At 38.2% G+C, this 20,783-nt stretch overlaps 1 protein-coding gene across 3 annotated transcripts in view; it reads left to right on the top strand.

Annotated features, from left to right (window-relative positions):
• LOC137166415 (store-operated calcium entry regulator STIMATE-like) overlaps window positions 1–20,330 on the top strand; it is a 78,756-nt gene extending 58,426 nt beyond the window's left edge. Inside the window, exons 5-10 of one of the 3 annotated variants that reach the window (XM_067568134.1) lie at window positions 748–860; window positions 2,496–2,573; window positions 3,220–3,369; window positions 4,883–4,990; window positions 18,477–18,597; window positions 19,730–20,222. In XM_067568134.1, coding sequence (XP_067424235.1) covers window positions 748–860; window positions 2,496–2,573; window positions 3,220–3,369; window positions 4,883–4,990; window positions 18,477–18,597; window positions 19,730–19,836 — 677 coding nt within the window. In that variant the 3' untranslated portion in view covers window positions 19,837–20,222. Of the gene's footprint in view, window positions 1–747; window positions 861–2,495; window positions 2,574–3,219; window positions 3,370–4,882; window positions 4,991–14,375; window positions 14,533–18,476; window positions 18,598–19,729 lie in introns of those variants that run through there. The other 2 variants (XR_010923693.1, XM_067568133.1) reach the window with 2 other exon arrangements.
• The last annotated feature ends 453 nt before the right edge of the window (window positions 20,331–20,783 follow it).

Here is a 20,783-nt window from a genome sequence, read left to right as displayed (position 1 = left end):
GTCTGAGAATTGCTTGTTAATTTCAGTCTTAATTCAAACTCTACATCTCCGGAAAAATCAGAATTGCATGACAGTTTGGGAAACATGGTCTGCTGGCTGTGGAACCTTCACTCAGAATTTACAGACTTTCTGATGTTGGGGTTTTATAATTTAAGCTTCACATGACCAAAAATAAACACCTGAAAACCAGTACATTCAAACTCTATCATTCTAGGAATACTTATTCAATGTTTATCACCACATCTCCTGATGAGAATAGCTGGATTCTAGTCTGAAAAATCAATTTCTGCCTGTTGTGGAATTTAAAGAGGAAAGTGTAAATCTCGAGACTATTTGCTGTACCTCTTTCAATAGCTTTCCAGAAAAGGAAATAGCCATGATCCATTCTGCATTACAGTTGTATAAAGGCATTTGAATTTCCATTGTACTTCATTCCCAGCCTTAAAGGTTAAGCCATATTTGAAGATACTCTACAAGTTATTTGTTGAAAGTAAATGGTGAAATCTATAGAAAAACACCATTTTTTAAATGAAGTGTTAGTAAAGCACTCCTGAGACTGTCGCATCTTAGTGATATTCATAAATACCGATAGACTGCTTTTAGATGGCAGTAACTTACCAAATATTTCATTTTGTTTGGTGTACCATGTTTTTCTCCCTTGTCTAATATTATTTTGTTTTTCTTAAATATGTGTTAAGTGACAGTGGGCTAAATGGGTGTATTAATAAACCTTTGCTTTTTTTGTAGGTGACCCTCTGCAGTGCAGTGCTTGGGTGGGACAATGTGCACTGTACATAGTGATCATGATGTTTGAGAAAACCATCATCATTATAGTCCTCCTAATCCCTCAGTGGAAAGAGGTTTGAGTCTTTACAGTTACATGAATTTCAGATAGATGCCAGAAAGTGATAGGCTATTAATACTATTTAATCCAAAATGACTAAGGCTGTCATGCAAGCTATGTAAAGGTCCACAATTGGTGCTGCTTAACCATTGCCTGTGGTAATGGAGCCATCCTGGCACCACAAACAGGATACCAATAATCAGATTTCACTGATGACAGTGCCTCCATTCTATTATGCATTTAGTAGGTATTGCATCATGTACACATGCTACAAGATCACATGCCCACCCTAAAGTCCCTAAAAGGAGACAGAATGCATCAGCCTTTCTTTTAAATTACAAGCCTAACTTTAAACTTGTTATGTATTCTTTTCCACTGTTAGAGAATCTCCCCTACATGTTCTTATTAGACCCACATTGTTACAGTTTTGTAGTAAAACTTTAGTAATTCACACTGCACTAGAAGACCCGTTGCTGAGTTACTGAATTAAAAAAAATGAGCCAGTAAGCAAACAAAAGTCTGCAACACAGAGTATATTTTGAACCTTCATACAGGTACAATATAGCTTAGCTTCAATTTATGCTAATACTGTTGTTATACTAGTAAGTGTATGGTAGTATGTTCAGTAAGTGTAATGAAGTTGCAATACAAAGGAATGACTTCTAGGCTGAGATCTGTATGAAAAATCCTAGCATCGTAAATGACTTGATTTATAATCTAAATATGACAATATTTACCTGTAGCAGCGGAAGTCACCATAATATATTGTAATTCACCTTTAAAGTGTCTTGGTTTATAAAATATTTGAACTCTGCATCCCATGTCCAGATATTTAATTTTAAAACTGGAGCATGTGTTTGTAAATGATTTCCAAGATATTGGTTCTTTCAGTCAAAGCTCTCTGGGAAAAGGTTTGAGTGGATATTTAAAGATAGCATATGCTTTGTTTTTCTCTGTCAAACCTCTTTTATGGCCATAGTTAGTCCAACTGCAGGAAGCACATACGTCATCTTAGACATGTCTCTAATAGCATCTTTTATCTCGGTGTAGAATCAAGTAGGAACCACAAGTCCATACACTTTTAAAGGAATAATTTATAACTTTGTTTATAATTCATAAAGCATTATATATAACTGAACTGTGAAAGAAGTGCCTTGTAGGTACTGAGTGGATTTGTCTGGTTTAGTACAGTTACGCAATTTAACATTCAAGATGATTACTCACAGCAGTTAGAACTGAATAAGCCATTAGATGTTCTAGACTGTCCCTGTGGAATAAGACATTTGTTTACGTTCTATTTTGTAGTCTTTTCACCAGTTTATTTAAATCTCCAAGTGATGGGGCTTCAAACATTTTTCTTGGGAATATAAGGTGATTAGTTCATCAATTAGTATCTGGTTGCTTCACCTACCCACAATTCATCTTATTCCCTCTGTGATCACAAATTAGTGGGATAGCAGATTGTTTTCAGTCAGTCCCACTTGTTTACTGAATGCAATTTATAAATCTTTAACAAAATTATATTCCTTTCCTATGAAACTGTCCTTTCTAATTCATCTGGCTACCAGCCTAATACTTCCTTATAACACTTTCTAACCCAATTGTATGCACATACTGTTGTGGTCTGAATTTGATCTTTTTCTTTTCACAGGTAGCTTTATTGAATCCTATAGAGAACCCTCAGTTGGAGCTGGCTATCGTTATGCTGATAGTTCCCTTCTTTGTTAATGTTAGTACAACTGTATGCTTTTCAGAGAGAGTTGTCTTTTCTCTCCCCCACCTATCCCCTTCTCCATCTGTTACAAATTAATCCTTACCTCACAGTGCGCCTTGGTGATGTCTTAATGTTACAAGTTGTGTGTGTGTGTGTGTGTGTGTGTAATATGATTATGTACTTATGTATCTATACAATCCATAATCAGCTATGCTGTTGGGCACAGGAATGGTGCGCAGAATGTCCATTGTTGAATGTACTATTCAGATACTATTGTACCAGTTAGAAAATTCCAGTTAAATTAGGCTTATTTAGGACAGCATTAATTTATCTTTGGAGTGCTAAAAATATCATCTCCTTGAAATGCCCTAGACCAAGGAAGACTATCCATATGTCAAGATTAAGAGCTAATAAAAAATGCCCACTAAGCAACAGCAGAAGCTTTTTTCTTATTGGTACAAGAGAAAGAAATGGGGCAGCTGTGTTTCAGGAGATACAGTGTATATGTTAGGTCATGTGACTGGATCTATACAGGATTTTGCAGTGTTTGGCCAACGCCCACTTAGTGCAACTATTCCCAAATTCCATTTCAAGGTCTGAATGACTAGCACATATGCTGACCTAAAGAAAAACTGAAATCTGAATTTTCGCCCCTTAACAGGCATTAATGTTCTGGGTAGTGGATAATTTTCTTATGAAGAAAGGGAAGACAAAAGCTAAACTCGAAGAAAAGGAAGCGGGGCAAGATTCAAGGAATGGAAGTAAAGTGCGATACAGGAGAGCAGCATCCCATGACGAGTCAGAGTCAGAAGTACGTAGATGCACCAGTTGCTATGTCTGAGTCCACTCCCTTCCTCTTGCTATGGACTTACAACATTGTAGGCTTGATCTTTTTTTTTTTTTTTTTTTTTTTTGTTACTAAATTTTTTTTTTGTTAATAAGGCCCCATTGATTAAGTTGGTGGCTGCTAATTCCACTTCTCTTATTGACTCTTTACAAGGCTGCTCATGTTTCTCCTAGGATTTGAGACCCCTCACAGGGCTACTGCTGATTTTCAAAAGGGTTGTTTTTAGATCCTGTGGTGCCAGATAATTTAATTAACAGTGAACTACAACTTTATGTGGCTGTTTTGTGTGTCTAGAAATGGTGACTTTCAGATTTGTTAAAAACAGACATTTCATCTTATGATTAAATATTAAACATTTGAACATTGATCTTGTGTCAGTTTTTTTAGGTGGTGAGATTAGAGTCTACATCAGTTTTAAAATGATATATAGTCATTAGTGTACAGGGTTATACACGACAAACAAGTACCATGTCAACTTCCCTGTTTCTTGCAAATAACCTTGCATTTGACTTTAAACTACTGTGATAGGGTGAGAACATCCATTCTCTCAGCTCTGACCGCAGTCTCTTCTTAAACAGAGGAGCTTAATTAAGGTGAATCAGAAATGCTCCTTTGGATTGCTATCTGCTAAAAGAACTTAACTCTGATGAAAGCCTGTTCAGTTGAAACATACAGTAGTATAAGAATCATTGCCATGTGTTTTCAGCTTTCTAGTCCCATTTGTCTGTAGAATGTGGTATTCTCAGTACTTACACTGAAAGTAAAGGGTCAAAAAAGTCAATGTTTTAACTTTGCTTTGAAGATAACAGAATTTTAAATAAGATTTAGCATCTTTTGCTTTGCCTAAGGATGAACAGCTACCTTGAGTATATGAGCACTTCTGTCCCCATTGTTTAATATCAATTTTCTACATTATCAGTAGCAACAACTCTTTTGTTTAGTAAATAAAACTGCCACTTTCAGAGATGGTCAGAAAGCCTGTCTGCCTTTATTTAACCTTCTGTGAGTTCTCAGACTACTACAGGTCTTCGTATTCAGTGCTTTCTTGAGTCAAGTGACCTTTCTTTAAGATGAGAGAATACCTGCAGACTTTATGGACCCATATCTCTAATAGAGATGAAGGTGGCTGCAGTCTTCAATTTCTACACATGTGTTCATGGCAAGTTGCTTAAACTGCTCTTGGTTAGATGCACATTTTGCGCACTCTGATTTATTTCTTGCATAGAAGCTGAAGTATAAAGAAGCATTTTGATGTTTGAAAGTTATTCTCTAATGTAACATTTGAAGTGTCAGATAGTAATGCCAGGCAGTGACATGAAATCTAACAAAAATTCTCATGTTTGAATAAAGCGCCTTTTCTTAAACATGAAATAATAATTGGTTGTCCATCTTACATAAATTATTTAAAATAGATTCAAGGAAGAGCAAAAATAGAGATTGCATCTTCTTTGAAACATGTTCTTATTTCTGTTTTCAGATCCTCATTTCAGCAGATGATGAAATGGAGGAGTCAGAAATTGAAGAGGACCTACGGAGAATGACTAACTTAAAGCCTGTTAAGAAGAAGCATCGCTTTGGGCTACCTGTATGATACATTCCTGACCTGTGTATTTGCAGGTTTCGTGGCATACGCTTCTTGGTCAGTGGGTTTTCACTTTGCAACAGCATCCCCTTTTTCCTACAAACTATTACTACAAACAGGTCTGTGATTAGGATGCAGGTAGTTGGAAGCGTTCCAGTTCAATTGCACTACAGAAACACTGACCAAATATGGAAGAGTGTCTTTTCACCATGTATGGAAATACAGCATTGTTAAGGACCAGTCACTAAAATGGTTTGTATCTGACACTTCGGAGAAGACCTCAGAAAAATAATTACTCAATGTCTCACTTATGGTTCCTGAGTGAGTCAGTTCAAGACATTCTGAAAAAGGCATTGGGATTGACTAAGTGGAATCAGTGTGTTTTATTACTAAAACTGGCTTTTGCAACGTATTAATTCCTAGAGCAGAATAGTTTTATGGTTACAAGCTGTAACTTAATGTTATTTTTTTAAGTATATGTTTACTTCCTACAAGGTACCTATGGAACTAATAGGCAGAACAAAGATTTTTTTCAAGTCTCCTCTAACCTATTTGACTATTTTATATTTAAGTTATATTTTCATACTGTTATATTTAAAGATTCTCTTTGTCAAAGAAAAGGACACAGTTTCCTTTTTTGTGTGGAAAAAGATTGCAGTGAAGTTCTCATTCAACCTTGTCACTTGATTAAGATAAGGCAAGTGATGTTTTCACAAAGGGAAAAGCTCTCTTTCACTATTGAAGCCACCAAATGTCCACTAGAAGTGTAGCCCCACTAGAAGAGTGGTTTTGGCCACGTCATTTGACAATGGTATTTTGTAAAATGGAGATGTTCTCTGCATATTTGGCGATATGCACTTTAGCAGAGAAGGAAAAAATGTTATGATAGTTTCCTCATCTGTGAAATGAACTTCTAAGGAGGACTCCATCAATATTTATCTCTTAAGAACTTGCAAGTTTCTGATTATACCTCTCAGCTATTCCAAAGGAGGCAGAACATTCCCTTTTTACATTCCTTATATGGGATCTAGCACACGGGATCCTTGGGTTGCATTTTTGCTTAAGATTTTTTCCATTTAAATATAAATGTGTAGTGCTAAACTTCAATAACAATATTTCATTTGAAGGCTTTAAAGCATACTGTTCCAGCACACTCATTCCTTAATTCCTTTAAAAAAGCCTACTTGATTCTCCCTTTCTCTATTTGGAATAAAACTGAGAGGTACGATGCACCTGTTACTACATCCAAGATGTTTGCAGCTTTCACTGACTTCTTCCATGGTTAATGAAAACTTATCTGCTGGTGTTGAACCCTTGCAGACATGTTTTCAGTGACATCCTGTTCTTTTGTGTATTTCCCAATTGGTAGTTTACTGTTCTGACCACTTTCTTTGCTTCAATTAAGCCTTGTATAGGATGAAGTGATCTGTCAAAAAGATGGCAAAGATAAGAAATAAGTTGCAAATCTGCTATAGTATCTGGACATCAGCTGTGCTCCAAGCCTTAAAAAACTGAACAAGTACACTGGAAGACAGCTCAGATCTTTTTAAAGATTTTTTTAAAATTTTGATATATTTAGTAGGTCTTAATGTGGTATGTTATCAGTACTGCTGAAGAGAGGGTTCAGTGGGCCTTAAGAAATGCTGTGTGCTCCTTTGCTTACTTTCAGTGTTCAAATATTTATTTACTGCTTGGATGTTGGGGTAAATATAATATCCTGGGACTTCCTCTGTACACCTCAATCTGTCCAGCTGACTAAAAAGAGACATTTTACCAAACTTGCCATTTGAGCTAGTTGGAGCAGCTGACCACTGTTACTGTGCACTAAAGCATAATATTTGCAATAAGTTAAATGCTGTGTTTCTCTTACACTAAATCTGGAAACTAAGGGAAACAGACACTTGTCTAATTTGAGTTTCTCTGAATTATGTGGTAGGGAAATGTCACAATCAGTGATGTCTCCCAATTTATTAGCTTACATTTTCAGTAAATGCTTCAGCTTTTGTGATTTACACCTTGTCTTGAGTGTTGTACAATCATGCAGGTTGAACCTCTCCAGTACAGTAGTTTAAGAAATTCACTTCAGTGCACAGTATAGTCTAATACAGTTTTGCCACCCTAATGGGAATTAAGAACTAGTCTCCTTTGTTCACAAACTTCAATATTTTTATAGGAGGTTTGGCAAGATTTGCCTAGCCTTGTTTTATTTGAGGCAATGAAATAAAACAGATGATGTGTTCTTTATTCCACCATATTATACTTACCTATCCACTTTAGTCATTAGGGATCATTTGAACAGCGCACAAATCAAGATCTTTTTTTTCTTTCCTGTGTTCAAATTATGCAGAATATCAAAATGAGCTTTGTTTCTAGTCTTAAATTTAGTCTGTGAACCATAAAATGGCCTTAATCATGTCAAATGAGCTTGTTTGTACAGACCTCAGATTTACTGTCAAAGTATAGATAGCATAAAGCACCATAGAGCAGATATCTTCATATTGTTTTAAGGGAAAAAATTCTTTTTTCCCCTTCTTTTTTCTTAAGTGCTTCAATATCTCTGGATTGAGATGTGTAGGTATTGTAACAGGAATTGTGACACAGAAAAATTCTGTTAGCCAAAGACTCTCGAGCATTTCACATTCCCACAATCATAACATGCCTTTTATTAAAAAGGTTGTTTGAGAATTAAGTTTGGTATAATCTTTTTGTAATACTAGACTCTTAAAAGTTTACTTGCAACTTCTAAACTTTCCCCAAGTGACAGCAAGATGTTGCATTCTTGCTAATTAATTTTCATTACCCTTCAAAAAAGGAAAATGTTAAATTCTTTTCCTGTTTGCAAAAGTCTTAAATGAAAGAAAAATTAATTCATGCAGTAGTTAAAAGTTTATACATTCTTCTTTGAAGCTTAGACATGTAACATCTAGTGCTTCACTGTTTTGCTGTTAGATGGAATGTGCTGGCAGTACAGTTTAAGAGAAACTATTCCATAATGAGTTGATATGATAATTTGAAGACCTGGCAGCACATATGTGATTCTCCAAATGTTGTTCTGCTGTGGCAAATCCATCCTTTAGACAACTCATCATAGGTTTAATTCAGAGTTTACTTATAAGGTAGTCAATAAAATTATTCCATTATGTGTTTAATTAAAATAAGCATATGTAGTATATGCAAAGTAAAAGAAAGGGATACTAATTTTAAATTTACAGATGAAATGCAGAAATATTGGAGTTCAAGATTCACCACAACTTGTCAACCTTATAACACATTAACTGGTTATGTCTGCGCTATGACATGTTGTCATCTAATATGTGGTCTTAAAGTTCTGGCTTTAATACATTCAGGTCCCCTTGTCTTATGTTATGTAGGTCAAATGGTGTATGTTAATGTTGCTGACTAAAATGTGCTATAGCTTTTCTTCAGGGAAAACTCATACTTGTTGAGTTGTGAACTTAACTAAAACAATGCAAAGTGTTCCCGAGGTCTTCGAACCGGGTTATGCTCAGCTTCCAGCTGTGCCTGGTGGGGGAAAGGAGTGTTCAGCCTTAGCAGTGAAGAGTTGAGCATCTTTAAGGGATTTCTGCCATTGCTTGACTAACCCTCGGTCTGCAACTTGCTGTGCTTTTTGCAGCAGCAAACAGTAGTGAAAGTGAACAAATCCAGCCACATCAGGTCAGTGTAGATCTACAGCACAACTGTGCAACTTTTTAGACAATATTTAGTTTCCATTTTAATGACTGAAAATGACTACTATGGTTTTACAAAGTAAAACTACTGTCTTTTAAAAAGGGACTCTTTTGTAATTGGGATTTTGTCTTGCCTGGGTCTCTCTCAGATTGAACTTTGGGTGTATTTGTTCATAAATAAATTGGGAGTAGAGCCTATGTCAGCAAAAACAATGACTGAAATCTGCTGCCCTCTGTTTGAACTGTATTGTTTAATCAGTGGTTTTACATTAAAGTTTAAGGGTATATGATGTACTTACATTGTATAATGGTTTACAATAAAGTTTGAATTATTACAGACTTTTACAAATGTTCTGTCCTCCCTTATTGTGTTAAAAACAATAGGCTTATTGACTTATGCACTTATTAGCTGTATTTAGTGTGCCCATGTCTTGATTACATTCTATTCTAGCACACTTTTGCACATTTTTTGCTTCTGCATTGGGATTAGTTTCAGTATGTTAACGCATCTCAAGAGCTGTTTTTTCTAAAAAGAGACCAGATTTGTTAAATTACAAATTTTGTTTATATTGTGTCGTACATACTTAAAATTTCCCTGAAAGACTTGCACTTACAAGGTACAAAGGGAGTTATGTTCCGTATGGTGTGCTACACAGACCTTGCTTTGCGTGCACACTCATAGAAAATAGTCTCCTTATGTTATATGTCTGAAATAACAAAATGAGTTTTTAGGTTTACTCTCTGTAGAGACTTAGGTCTGGTTCTGCCCCCAAGCTGCCAGCAGGCTACATTGTCTATTATAACACATCTGTGGACTTCAGACAGAATGGGCAGTCACTGGCCGCAGGGGAATGCCCTGCCTCATGAACTTCACTCAAGTTTTATTTGCCTTCAATGTGACCAGTGGCTCAGCCAGAGATTTCCTGAGTGAAATTTCAATCTTACTGAAAATTTCTGATTACTAATTTGGCTCAGTTTGTCCATCTGTCCCCTTGGTTCCACTTCTGAGGCGTTTGCAGTGGCTGATGCTCCTGCAGCATATAGGGGCTAACTAGTCAGAGAGAGAGAAAAGGAAAAGAGCTGCCCCTGGCTTCAGGCCTTTGAGTGTCCTGTTGAGGAGCTTGGCAGTTCCCCTTTGGCCCTCCTCCCATGACCAGCAAAGAGCCAAGCAGCAATAAAGTAGCCAGAGGCAAGCAGTTCTCCTGCCTCCATCTTGTTGAGAGGAACAAAGCCACAAGGGCAGCCACCAGATGGAAGATCGTGCCTAAGTCCCTAGAGCTCTACCAGCAATCACAATTCTGTTCCCTGCTGCCACCTGTGTAACATCCCTCCTAGGGATTGCCTACTGATATCCCAGACTGTCTCATACAGGGAAAGTGCTAGTCCATGTGATACCCCAGGCAGTGGTAGAGGTTCTGGGAGGGTCCCTGCTTGAACCCCAGTACTTTCTTTGAGTGATCCAGAAGGGACCCCTGTTGGAAAAACAAGATGACAACCCCAGCCTCTTTCAGGGCAAGATCATTAGCCCCTTAGGTCCCAGGATTACTCCAAAAAATATTTCCAATTTCACTCCCCCAGGTGAAGCAGGTTTATTCACTCGCAAATGAGAAATAAGTAAAATTAGTATTTGGTTCCCTGCTCAACTTCATAGAGTGCATCATGCCATATGAATGCAGCAGAAACTAAGCCACAGATCTGTGCTGAGTCCTCTGAGCACGCACAAATGTAAAAAGGGAGGGAAGGGGAAGGAAGGCCAGCTGTCTCAGTCAGTTAGGGATTCAAATAACAAGTAGTTTTAAAAAAAACACTAGCCAGAAGATAATCTTTCAGACAAAGTACTGGGAGTATTGTGGAACTGCATCTAGGAGGACTGCCGCTGCCCTAGACAAGGTTGTTTTCCCAGCTGGTGCTGCAGGTTGCCATGCCTTGCCAGGACCGCCACTTCCTCCTCTCAGCCAGCGAGCCATGACTAGAGGGACGGCAGCCCAGGTGTGGAAGTACAAGCAGGTAGTAAGGGACCTTAGTCCACCACTTACTATTACCTACCTCAACATCAATTGCATAAGGCTAAAAGGATTCCTGTGTGCACCAGTCCAAATTCAACCTTGTGTCACTACTGAATGTGAATGTGGTTCTTTCCTAGTGGTCAGGGCTTCACCATTTCTAACTGGGGGAGATTTTTATCTGAAACAGTGGCCACCTTGCTATAAAGCCCTTGGCAGGCAGCCATGTCTGGGCAAGTGTCACCTCAGCCCTTCCTCTGGTGACAACAGCCCAGCAACAACAAAATTAAAAAAAACTGATAGATATTTGACACACTCTACTAGCTTTCACAAGCAGTGCTGACGTGGGAAGGTAGTATTGAAGTATGGGCCCTCTCACTGCCTAAGGGCTTCTCTCTGGAAAAGAGAGTGGGAACACATTTTTCATGCAGATACTTGGGGCTTTGTCACTGAGATAAGATGCTCAGGCAAATCAGTTCCAAGCCCTTACTGCTACTGTGGGAAATTTTATGAGAAGCTAAAGCTAATCAGAGTTGCTGCAAAAGTAGCTTGATAATCCTGACTCTTACCTGTAACTCTTTCCTATAGCAATTGGCCATGTGGAAATACGAAGCAGTCTGTGATGTACTATTGTACCAGGCTGTTTGGTAAAGTCAGTAGTTGCCCTCAGTTGGCTCAGCGCTATCTGGAGTTAGCAGATCTTTTTCAATTTTGGTTAAAATGATGTCACTGGACATTGCCCAGAGGGGATACTCTGTGGAGCTCTGGATGAATCACAGGTAGTTTTGTCCCATTCTCAATATCAAATAGCCCATGGTAATGTCACACCATGAATGAAACCAACAATCCATTTCATCAGAATAATACAACATATTCCCCATCCTATTTCTAACCTCAGAACTGGTAACGGAGCAGGATGTATGTGAACAAGTTCCTAAAGAAGGCTCATCTTCTTTCCTGTTTTTACCATGCCACAGGCATATTGCACATTTTTACATATGGATGGTAATTTTTTTCAAACTCCAACATTACTGTTTGATCTGACAAGTGCTCTCAGGGCCTCCTCCAGGATAATGCTGATAATAATACAGGCTTTAAAGAAGAAGGAAACTCATTTTCATCTCTCCACCTGGAAAATTCTCCTGATCAAACACACAATGACATGATTGGCGTATCTTGGATTCACAACAAACACAGATATATGGTGCCAATATAATGTCAATCATAGGCATTAGGCATCATGAATCCCTAGGCATCAGTCAGTTAGGGATTCCTATTGGGTACAAGGTGTTCTCACAGAAGAATGTTAACAGAAGATGAAGATGTCCATAAAGGAAAAGTAGGTGTCTCAGAAACCAATTGACAATTTAGTGGAGCCTGTTGGGTATGTTGAACTCCTGCATAGCCCTTCATCAGTGAACCAGAGTTCACATGAGACAAGTTGGTCATCCAATATTCAGAAACGACATTTTTCAGTGGAAATGTTCTGTATGTCTCGCTGACCAGCAGAAGACGGATACATATAAAATTCATCTTGTTTTGACTGTCCATATTCAAAGGATGAGCTTGCTTCCCACCCTGGAAGCACACTTCCCTGAATATTTCATTGTAGCTGATTCGTGGGACCTGAGCATGATGAATAAGAAAACTTGTTTACGTGAACATTTTCTTTCTTCAAGTAATAAGATCCACAGATCTGGGCCACCCTAAAGATAAACTGATCATCAGAAATAGAGATGGAAATTAACAAAATAAATCTGAATGTTTGAATGTTAAGGGAAATTATCCAGTGCTCTGGAGTAAGAAATTGTTGCGCTTTTTCTTAAAACAATCTGTAATTTAAGGAATTATCCTGGTTGTGAAAGATGTCTCATCTGGAGGGAACTTCAGGGGGCTGGGCATTCCTCTGTTGACAATGACCGACATGCTGCTCACAGCCTGAAGTACTCTTGTAACTGGTCTGTGGATCTTACTAGTTGAAAAAAGGCAATTGTCAAGTAAGCACCGGGATTTTCCTGTTTGGGGCTGAGTGGTATAATTCCTACTGAGATGAAATAAAGGGTTTATATAATTCAGAAACAACAATAATCTGTTTCATAGTGCAGGCTTAGAATTCTTAACTTAATCAGTTACTGTTTTCAATTCTGATTAAAATTAGATCACCATTTTAATGTGATTTCAAACACTGCTTTGAATAAATTGCATCAGTAAAGTCATGCATGCACTCAGTTGATTAAAAAAAATCCTGATTTTTTTTAAACCTATTAATAGGGTAAAACTGGACTGGATTGATGCCAGTTTTACTTTCCAATGTGGAATTTCTTGATTCTAATAACAATGCAATATCTTGGGAGAATGGAAAGTCTCTATTATACTAAGCCACTGCTTTTTTAAAAATATCATCATAAACATTCAATTATCTACCAGTAATTCATTATTTCCAGGTAGAAAATTAACATAAAAGGAACATACACTGACCTGAAGAGTTTTCAGTCTCAAAGCCCAACAGCAAGCCAAAGGATATGGGAAAGGAATGCAAGTGGCAGGTAAAGTGATGATTGGCCATATCTTGATAATATAGTATGTTGGTATAACATTTTTATAATTAGTTTTACTGCCTATGCTTGTCATTGTTTACTAAACAATATATGAACAAAGCTTGAGAAAAGACACAAAATGAAGTTGTCCTCAACTAAAACTGTTAGTATACCAATAAATATCTATTCTATAGCAAAAGCATGTTTTGGTGGCAGAGCAGATTTGACCTTTCCATTTTAAAATTCCCAGTTGGAGAATTAGTACTTTGGATGTTTCTTACCTGAGGTTGATCCAAACGAAGAGGTTAAATACTTTTTTCATCCTGAATATAATTAACGTGAGTTGAATTTTATTGTATTTATACCAAACAGAATTAGAACCCAAATTGAAATGTTTTTGCTATAACCTATCAATAAAAATTCATCGTTCAAAAATAATGAGGGAAATCTTTTTAAAATGTTTCGAAGAAAGGGTTTGTGATTGCTGACAAAGTATGAAAATAGTTACCGAGGCTGCTTCATTATTTACAGTTCTTAGTTAACACTTAACTTCCCATTCTCTTGACTTATGAGAACCCCAAGCTTTTTAATTCATTCTCAGGAGAAAACACTAAATCTCAAGAGCAAAGGAACGTCAGTGCAAGTTTTGGTATTGGAAGAATTCTAATGATCAAATTATATCACGTTTTATCAACTATTTGAAATGCATAAAAAATAAAGAAAAAATATTAGGCCTGAGACAAAGACAAAGAAAAGTAAGGTTAGTTAGCCTCTGATATTGTCATTCTCCTAATGGTAGGTTGTAGCGCATGTTATGCTAACACTGGCCCAGAGTAAGAAACCAAACCCACCCCCAAATTTGTGTGTCAGCCTTCCCACCAGAAATATTCACAGAGTCAGAAAAGAGTCTCTAACAAAGCATTGCCTTTTACAGTTATAAATAGAGCCCCAGCAGGTTTCCCTGGAAGAAATATTTGTTCTAGCCAGTGAACTGAACTTCCATCCACTCAGTTTCACTGCTGCAGCTGTCTCCTCTTGTCAGTTCCCAGCTTCATCCAGCTTCAGCCTTGCAGTTCAGTAAATTCTACAAACCCTAGTCATCCCTAAGAATAAACCTTCCAAAACAGCAGCCTGTGTCAACCTGAATCATTCTGGGCTCTGGTTTGGGAAAATGACCTAGCTAATGACTTCATGTTAAGTGGTCTATATAAGTCGAGGAAAAACCAAGCTGCAGCAGAGTGCTCTCGGAATTGATCCAAGGGAAAAACTGCCTCTGAGAGGACTAATACTGAGTGAGAACCCCAGCTATGTCACAGGTATGGAATGACGTTAAGTTGGCTGGTATATTGTGCCATGATGTCTGACAAATATTGCACTATTTAATGATTCTTCTCGTTAAGTAGTTTGACAATTTATGCTTTTGTTAATCCTTGAGTTATGAATATTTTCTCAAATAATTGAGCTGTTTGCTGTTTGTTTAGTTGTTTTGGGAGCTTTTTGAAACCAAACTTTATGAAAGAATTTAGCAATGAAACTATATTTTGATCAATTATTTTGATAGTGTCTAAAAAGCAACTTCTAAACTGGAGTGACTGAAAATTAACATAATTATGTAAACTATCCTCTTTAACTACATTTGTTGAAAAGGAAAAAAAAAATTCTCTAAATTGTGCTGTGATGGTGATAGATTTAAATGTAGGGCTGATTCCTGCTTTGCTTTTAGAGTAATCCCAAAAGGCTATTGTAGAAAATGATATGGAATGTATAAATGTGGAATTTTAGTTTGTAAGCTGAACTTTTTTTATTTTTTGCTTATTACCTTGAGATTTCCTCAAAGCGTATTGTTCTCTGTGTAAAATGAGGCTTAATTATAACAAAATGCAGGAAAGCAGTGAGTATGAGGAACTAAAAATTCTAGACATTAAAAATAAAATGGATATTAAGACTCAAAGTCCTCACTTAACTTCAAATGTACCATATTCACCCTGCAACCAGTAGGTTAAAATCTTTCTCAGACTCCCCCCTCTTATGCGTTTTTAAAGTACTTCTCAGAATGGCTCAATTTCAAGATTACTATGAAAGCATAAAGAACTCAGAATATGTACTTGCATACTGTTTTCCTAATGGGGCGTGTGTTTTGTGACAGAGCTGAGATGGCAAGAAAGCTTTAAAGGAACAATACAGCAAGGCTAGAGAAAAGGAACCCTAAGAAGCAATAGGAAATAATTCAGTTCTGCTTATTCTCTTTATTCCAAGTGAAACAGACTTCAAGGCAATATGGCAGATCTTATTAACTTAACACTTTTGTGCTTTTGATAGTTGGAGATAATGCCCAGGCTAGATTGTTGTGCCTACTAGGAATAGTTTCTGGCTAAGATCCTGCCACTTGTGCCTGGCAAGGAATTGAAAATAGTTCTATTCCCTGCCAATCATAATAATATCCTGGGTGCCAGCAGGCCTGAAGCTTCCTCTCTTAGGCTGTCTCCACTGCCAAAGAAGGTGTTTACACTGCAAGGTGGCTAATGTGCATTAGCTGTCCTGCTGTAAAATTCTGTTGGAGACAAGGCACTGTAGCTTTTATCATGAGGTCAGCCACTGGTGGGGGGGTAGAGTTGGCTTTACCGCCCTACCTAAACAGTAAAAACTACAGGTGCTTTGCTACACTAGAAAAAAATGAGTCCTGTAGCACCTTAAAGACTAACAGATTTCTGCAGGCATAAGCTTTCGTGGGCTGCGACCCACTTCGTCAGATGCAACAGGTGCTACAGGACTCTTTGTTTTTGCTGTATGCAGACTAACACGGCTACCCCTCTAGAACTTCGCTACGCTAGGGTTTTACAGTGGGATAGCTAATTCACATTAGTTATCCTTCTGTCAGCACGCACCATTTCTGGCTGTAAGACAAAGCCTTAGAGTTAATGCTTTCTCTGCCATGGTAAGCTAGGAAATCCTGATGCCTGCAATTTATGATTTAATAAGTGATTCAATAGGTTTCATGCTTACCCTGTTAATGAAACCAGTTCTTCCCCATTTTGGTTTAGAACCTGCACCCACCCTGTGTGTTACTCTCTTCATTGCCCAGTTGTGGGGCTGAGAAGTATATAAATAATTCACACTGCATGACCAATCCCAATACAGACGTCAAAACATGAGACCTATGCCATACAGTAGCAACTTAGCCTATTTCTTGAATAATCAGTTAACTGAAGGCACTAACCACTTGTTAAGAAGCTCTGTTAAAAGGGTTTCTTTTTTAAGCCTTTTTGCCTTTGCTTTCTTTGGCTGGGTATATTACACTTTTCCCAGAAGCCTTGAGGACAGTTTGGTTCCCACAGTGTATTTCAGTGACATTGGCCGCAAGCTATGCTGAGGCATTCTTCTGTTCATCGCCAAGAGAAAACATGCAGGAGTCTCCAGTAAACCATCCTTCCCACTGCCAAAAGTCATGAGCGCATTGATGCTGCTGCTTTGAACTGCTTGGAACAGACTACTGAAATCATTCTCACACTTGGGGTCAAGAGAGTATGTTCCCCTGAATTACATGGTCTTTTTCGTCCTCAACCTGTAGAAATTGATCCATTGTCCCCTCTTCACCAAGATAAGTGCTCTGTAGTCATTTAGTAATGACTAGCTAAGTTAACATAAAGAAAGAGGATCTAGCTACAGAGTGCCAGGCTGTTGGTGCTCAAATAATACACAACTACTCTTAAATCAAACAATTTGGCTATTGTTTTTAATTCTTCAATTGCTTCACTTGTGAGGATGGGGCTGGACTATTTGAATTGCATGCCCCTATGTTAATTACCACTGTGCACTCCATGCCAGTAGGGAGTGATGGCACCATGTTTGTCATTCCTTGAAATAGCACCCTGAAGGCAAGACTTTCAGGAATGGTGTGTGTGGACATTGACCAATGTTATGTCATTCCTAGAACATTCTCTTTTGGGGGTGATGCAGTTGGCTATTACCATGCTCATTGGCTGGAAGAAGTCTGAGTAGAGAAATCAGAGTTGTACAAAATACAGTACTTGCAAAAAAAATATGGTAAATGGCAACCCTCACTCATCTGTTTCTACAGTAGGGCTTGAGATTTCATTCATCATTTATTTATTCACTCCAGATTATGAATCAAGACACTTAAATATGTTCAGTACCTGTAACCAACACCCTTGAATGTTTGGTTTGTCCTACTCAATTTTACCAACTCTGTGGTCAGGCAAAAAAAGAGATTAACAGATCTCTCTTTCCCACCTAGTTACCGAAGACCAATAATTTTATGGACAAGTATTTAATCTGGATCAATTAAATCCAACCAGAATTTTTTTCCAAAATATTAAATACAATAATTCACAAGTGAGTAGAAACATGCATAAAACAAATTCTAGAGAAATAAAGAACACTTAACAAGTTTAGATGCAGGTTTGTCTTCACTATGCAGTTATCCCAGGCTCTTACTCTGGTATTGCCCCATATCTCCACACACACAGAAACCTGTGACCCAAGTTTTAGTGGTGCTTTCAGCTCAGTGTAGCTGCCCCATCTTGGGCTGCAGGCCAAGGCCCCAGGGAGGCTTCCAGTTGGGCTGGTAACCTACCGACTTTGCAGTGAAGACATGGGCTAAATCACTTAAGTGCTTGGTAGTCCTCCAATGCCTTCCCACAATCCCTCAGCCCACCATGTGCCCAGAAGGACAGGCAAGTTCTCCCACAATTCACTAGGAAAGAATCATAGAGCAGCTCAGTTTACTGCCCTACTAAGAACCATGTGAGATGACCCCCAAAGTCCTAGCAACACACCTGCATAAATGTGGCATCAGTGTAAGGACCCTAACTCAGTTTGCAGGATGGCTACTCACAGCTGGGCTAGATTAAAACTGGGTGCTCAGATCCAGTTGCTGATCAGCTGAGTTAACTCTGCAGTGAAAACATACGCCCCTATCTAATACCTACAACTTCAGATTTTACCACAATGCTTTGAATCATAGAGATGTAACACTGGTTCTCAGGTTACTAGGGAAAGTGTTTTTAACATCCAGTTCAGGAAGATGAATTTTTGGGGTAGCAAATGATTTTCTTCTTTGCCATCTGTGTGCAATTTAGCTACCTACTGTTGTGTATGTGCTGTATATGATCAATATAGTGTAGGTATAGATGGAATATAGTGTATGTGTTAGATAACAAGTTCCATATGCTGTATCTTTGTCTCCTCAATGTTCTGTAACTTGAAATGCTGACATCTCCACATCTGTCAATATTTTTAGGCAGCCCCCGTGAAAAAGAAGCGCCCTCCAGTGAAGGAGGAAGATCTCAAAGGGGCTAAAGGAAAGCTTTCCAGCAACCAGAATATTAAATCCAAAACCTACCAAGTCATGCAGCAATGTGGTAAATCTCTTCCCTGTTTACTAGAAATGCTAAAGCAATCTTCAAAGTAAAATTTACACTTTAACTGGGATTATCAGTTAAATTAGAGCTCTCTAAAGAACAGCCAAACTAATTTCACTCAGGTAACCTACATTTGTGTACAGCAAAAGACATTTTTCTAATAATAAATGGAGCTTAGTCATGTTTCTCTGGAGCACAGTATATGCATTAAGGCACGTAAATATAAAACTGACAGACGCCTCTGCTGAAATGCAAGCGCTATCATGCTCATGTATTTTGCCCTGGTTATGAGGATCATCAGAGAGGAAGAACAGAATTAGTCTGCTTCCCACGCCTCTTCACCTATTAGGTTCTTACTAGCTGGTGCTCATAAGATGAACAGCTCTGCAGCTAAGTGAATCTCTATCTCCAGACTACACTGACTGAGCAGTACAGAGTGGGAAGTACTGCCATGGATTTGACTTCTGGAACACAGGCCAAACCAAGTTCTTACTCCCTAATTCACATCCATGGGTCTTGCTTGAAAAGGATTGAGTTTAAAAATGAGTAAGGATTTGAGCATTTGATCTTCTATTGTGAGATGCCTGGGCTGTCAGGTGAATACATTAGCTGTGCTTGAGACTACAGGACATAAACTGGGGGAGAGAAGAGAAATTTCTCATTGATTGAAATCTCTCTCACCTGATGCTCATGGTTTGTCACTGTTTTGGGATTTGGAGAGGAGGGGGTCATAAGGAAAGATATGATTTAAATTTGAACATATTGTCAATCCAGTATTCTAAATTTAAAACACTGCTTTGAAAGCTTCAAATGTAGCTATAGGGATTCTCTCCTCGGACGGATGAGTTGAAGACAGTGGCCAAGGTCAAGTTTGGGGATTGGACTACACTGCTGCTGGGAGTCTGCAATATGTTCAGAACAATGGCCCTGTACTTTAATGTTGAGCACTGTAACCCTGTGTACTGCAAACCCATGCATTCCGTACCACTGGGTACACTTGACAGGTCCTGATTTCCATGCATTTGAATGGGGTCATGTATTTCATCATGGAAAAAGTGTACATGTTCCAACAGCACAGCTGTTGTTGCCATAAATCTTGTTAACTGATAGACTCCTTCTGTTCTTTTTCAAGAACAAGAGGGCTCTGTGGCACCTTCCATATTTAGTCGAGATCGGACAGGAGGCGAAACAGTCCTTGAGAAGCCTAAAGAAGAGCCACCGAAGAGTGTCTTTGGCTGACAACCAAGTTTAACCTGTGTGACAAAGATTCCTAATGCACCACTTAATACCAAATTGCTGTCACTTAACTACCCTTATTGCTGCACTAGTAAGTCAACTTAATTTTTTCAAATTAGTCATTAATTAGTAGGAGGACTCATTTTGTAGGTTACAACTTCCTTTTATAAGTTTAAGCATTTTCTTTCTATATAATAGATGCTGTAATGGTTTCAGTAAGAACCTGGTCACTGGACACAGCCTGGCACAGTAATGACCAATTTCTACTTACACTTAAATTACACATGTGGGGGGGTTTTAAGACTTATGTTCCAGAGCTGTGATCTAGTTCAATTTTGGATATAATCTTAAATGCAGAAAAGTAAAATAAATGAGTGATATGGATTTGATTTCAGTGCAATTTCTCCTAACTGCACATGTTTTTATACTATTGCTATTTTCACAGTTGGACACATAATTTTTCAAAAACATGATAAAGGACTTCATTTTTATCTGTAGTTTTTTCCTGCTCTTTTCCTTCTGCTTGCCCCACTTAAGGATTAAGGTGAGTAGGATGGGTTATTTACTGCTAATGAGCGAGATGAAACCATGTAGAATTGAATACTACACATTCAAAACGCCAGACAGCTTTGTGCAGACTCAAGAATATCAGGGCCAACCTGTAGAGAGCTTAATTAAATGCCAAGGGCTGGATGCCCCAGCCATGTATAGAACACTGAGTACAGGGATAAAAGAGAGGGAAAGATGATTCAGTGGTTGGAGTGCTAGCATGGAACCCTGGAGCTCCAGGTTAAATTCTTTTCTTTACTACAGACTTCTTGTGTGACCTTGGGCAAGTCACATACTCTGCCTGTGATTCCATTCCCCCATCTGTAAAACGGACATAATAGCACTGCCCTTACCTCACTGGGTGTTGTGAGGATAAATACATTCAAAATCGAGAGGTGCTC

The sequence above is a fragment of the Emydura macquarii genome, unplaced genomic scaffold, assembly GCF_026122565.2.
Source record: "Emydura macquarii macquarii isolate MOO-44397 ecotype Brisbane River unplaced genomic scaffold, CSIRO-AGI_Emac_v2 contig_2846, whole genome shotgun sequence".
Taxonomy (NCBI): Eukaryota; Metazoa; Chordata; order Testudines; family Chelidae; genus Emydura; species Emydura macquarii.
The sequence above is the reverse complement of the archived record's forward strand: the minus strand, read 5'-3'. Positions and strand labels throughout refer to the sequence as shown.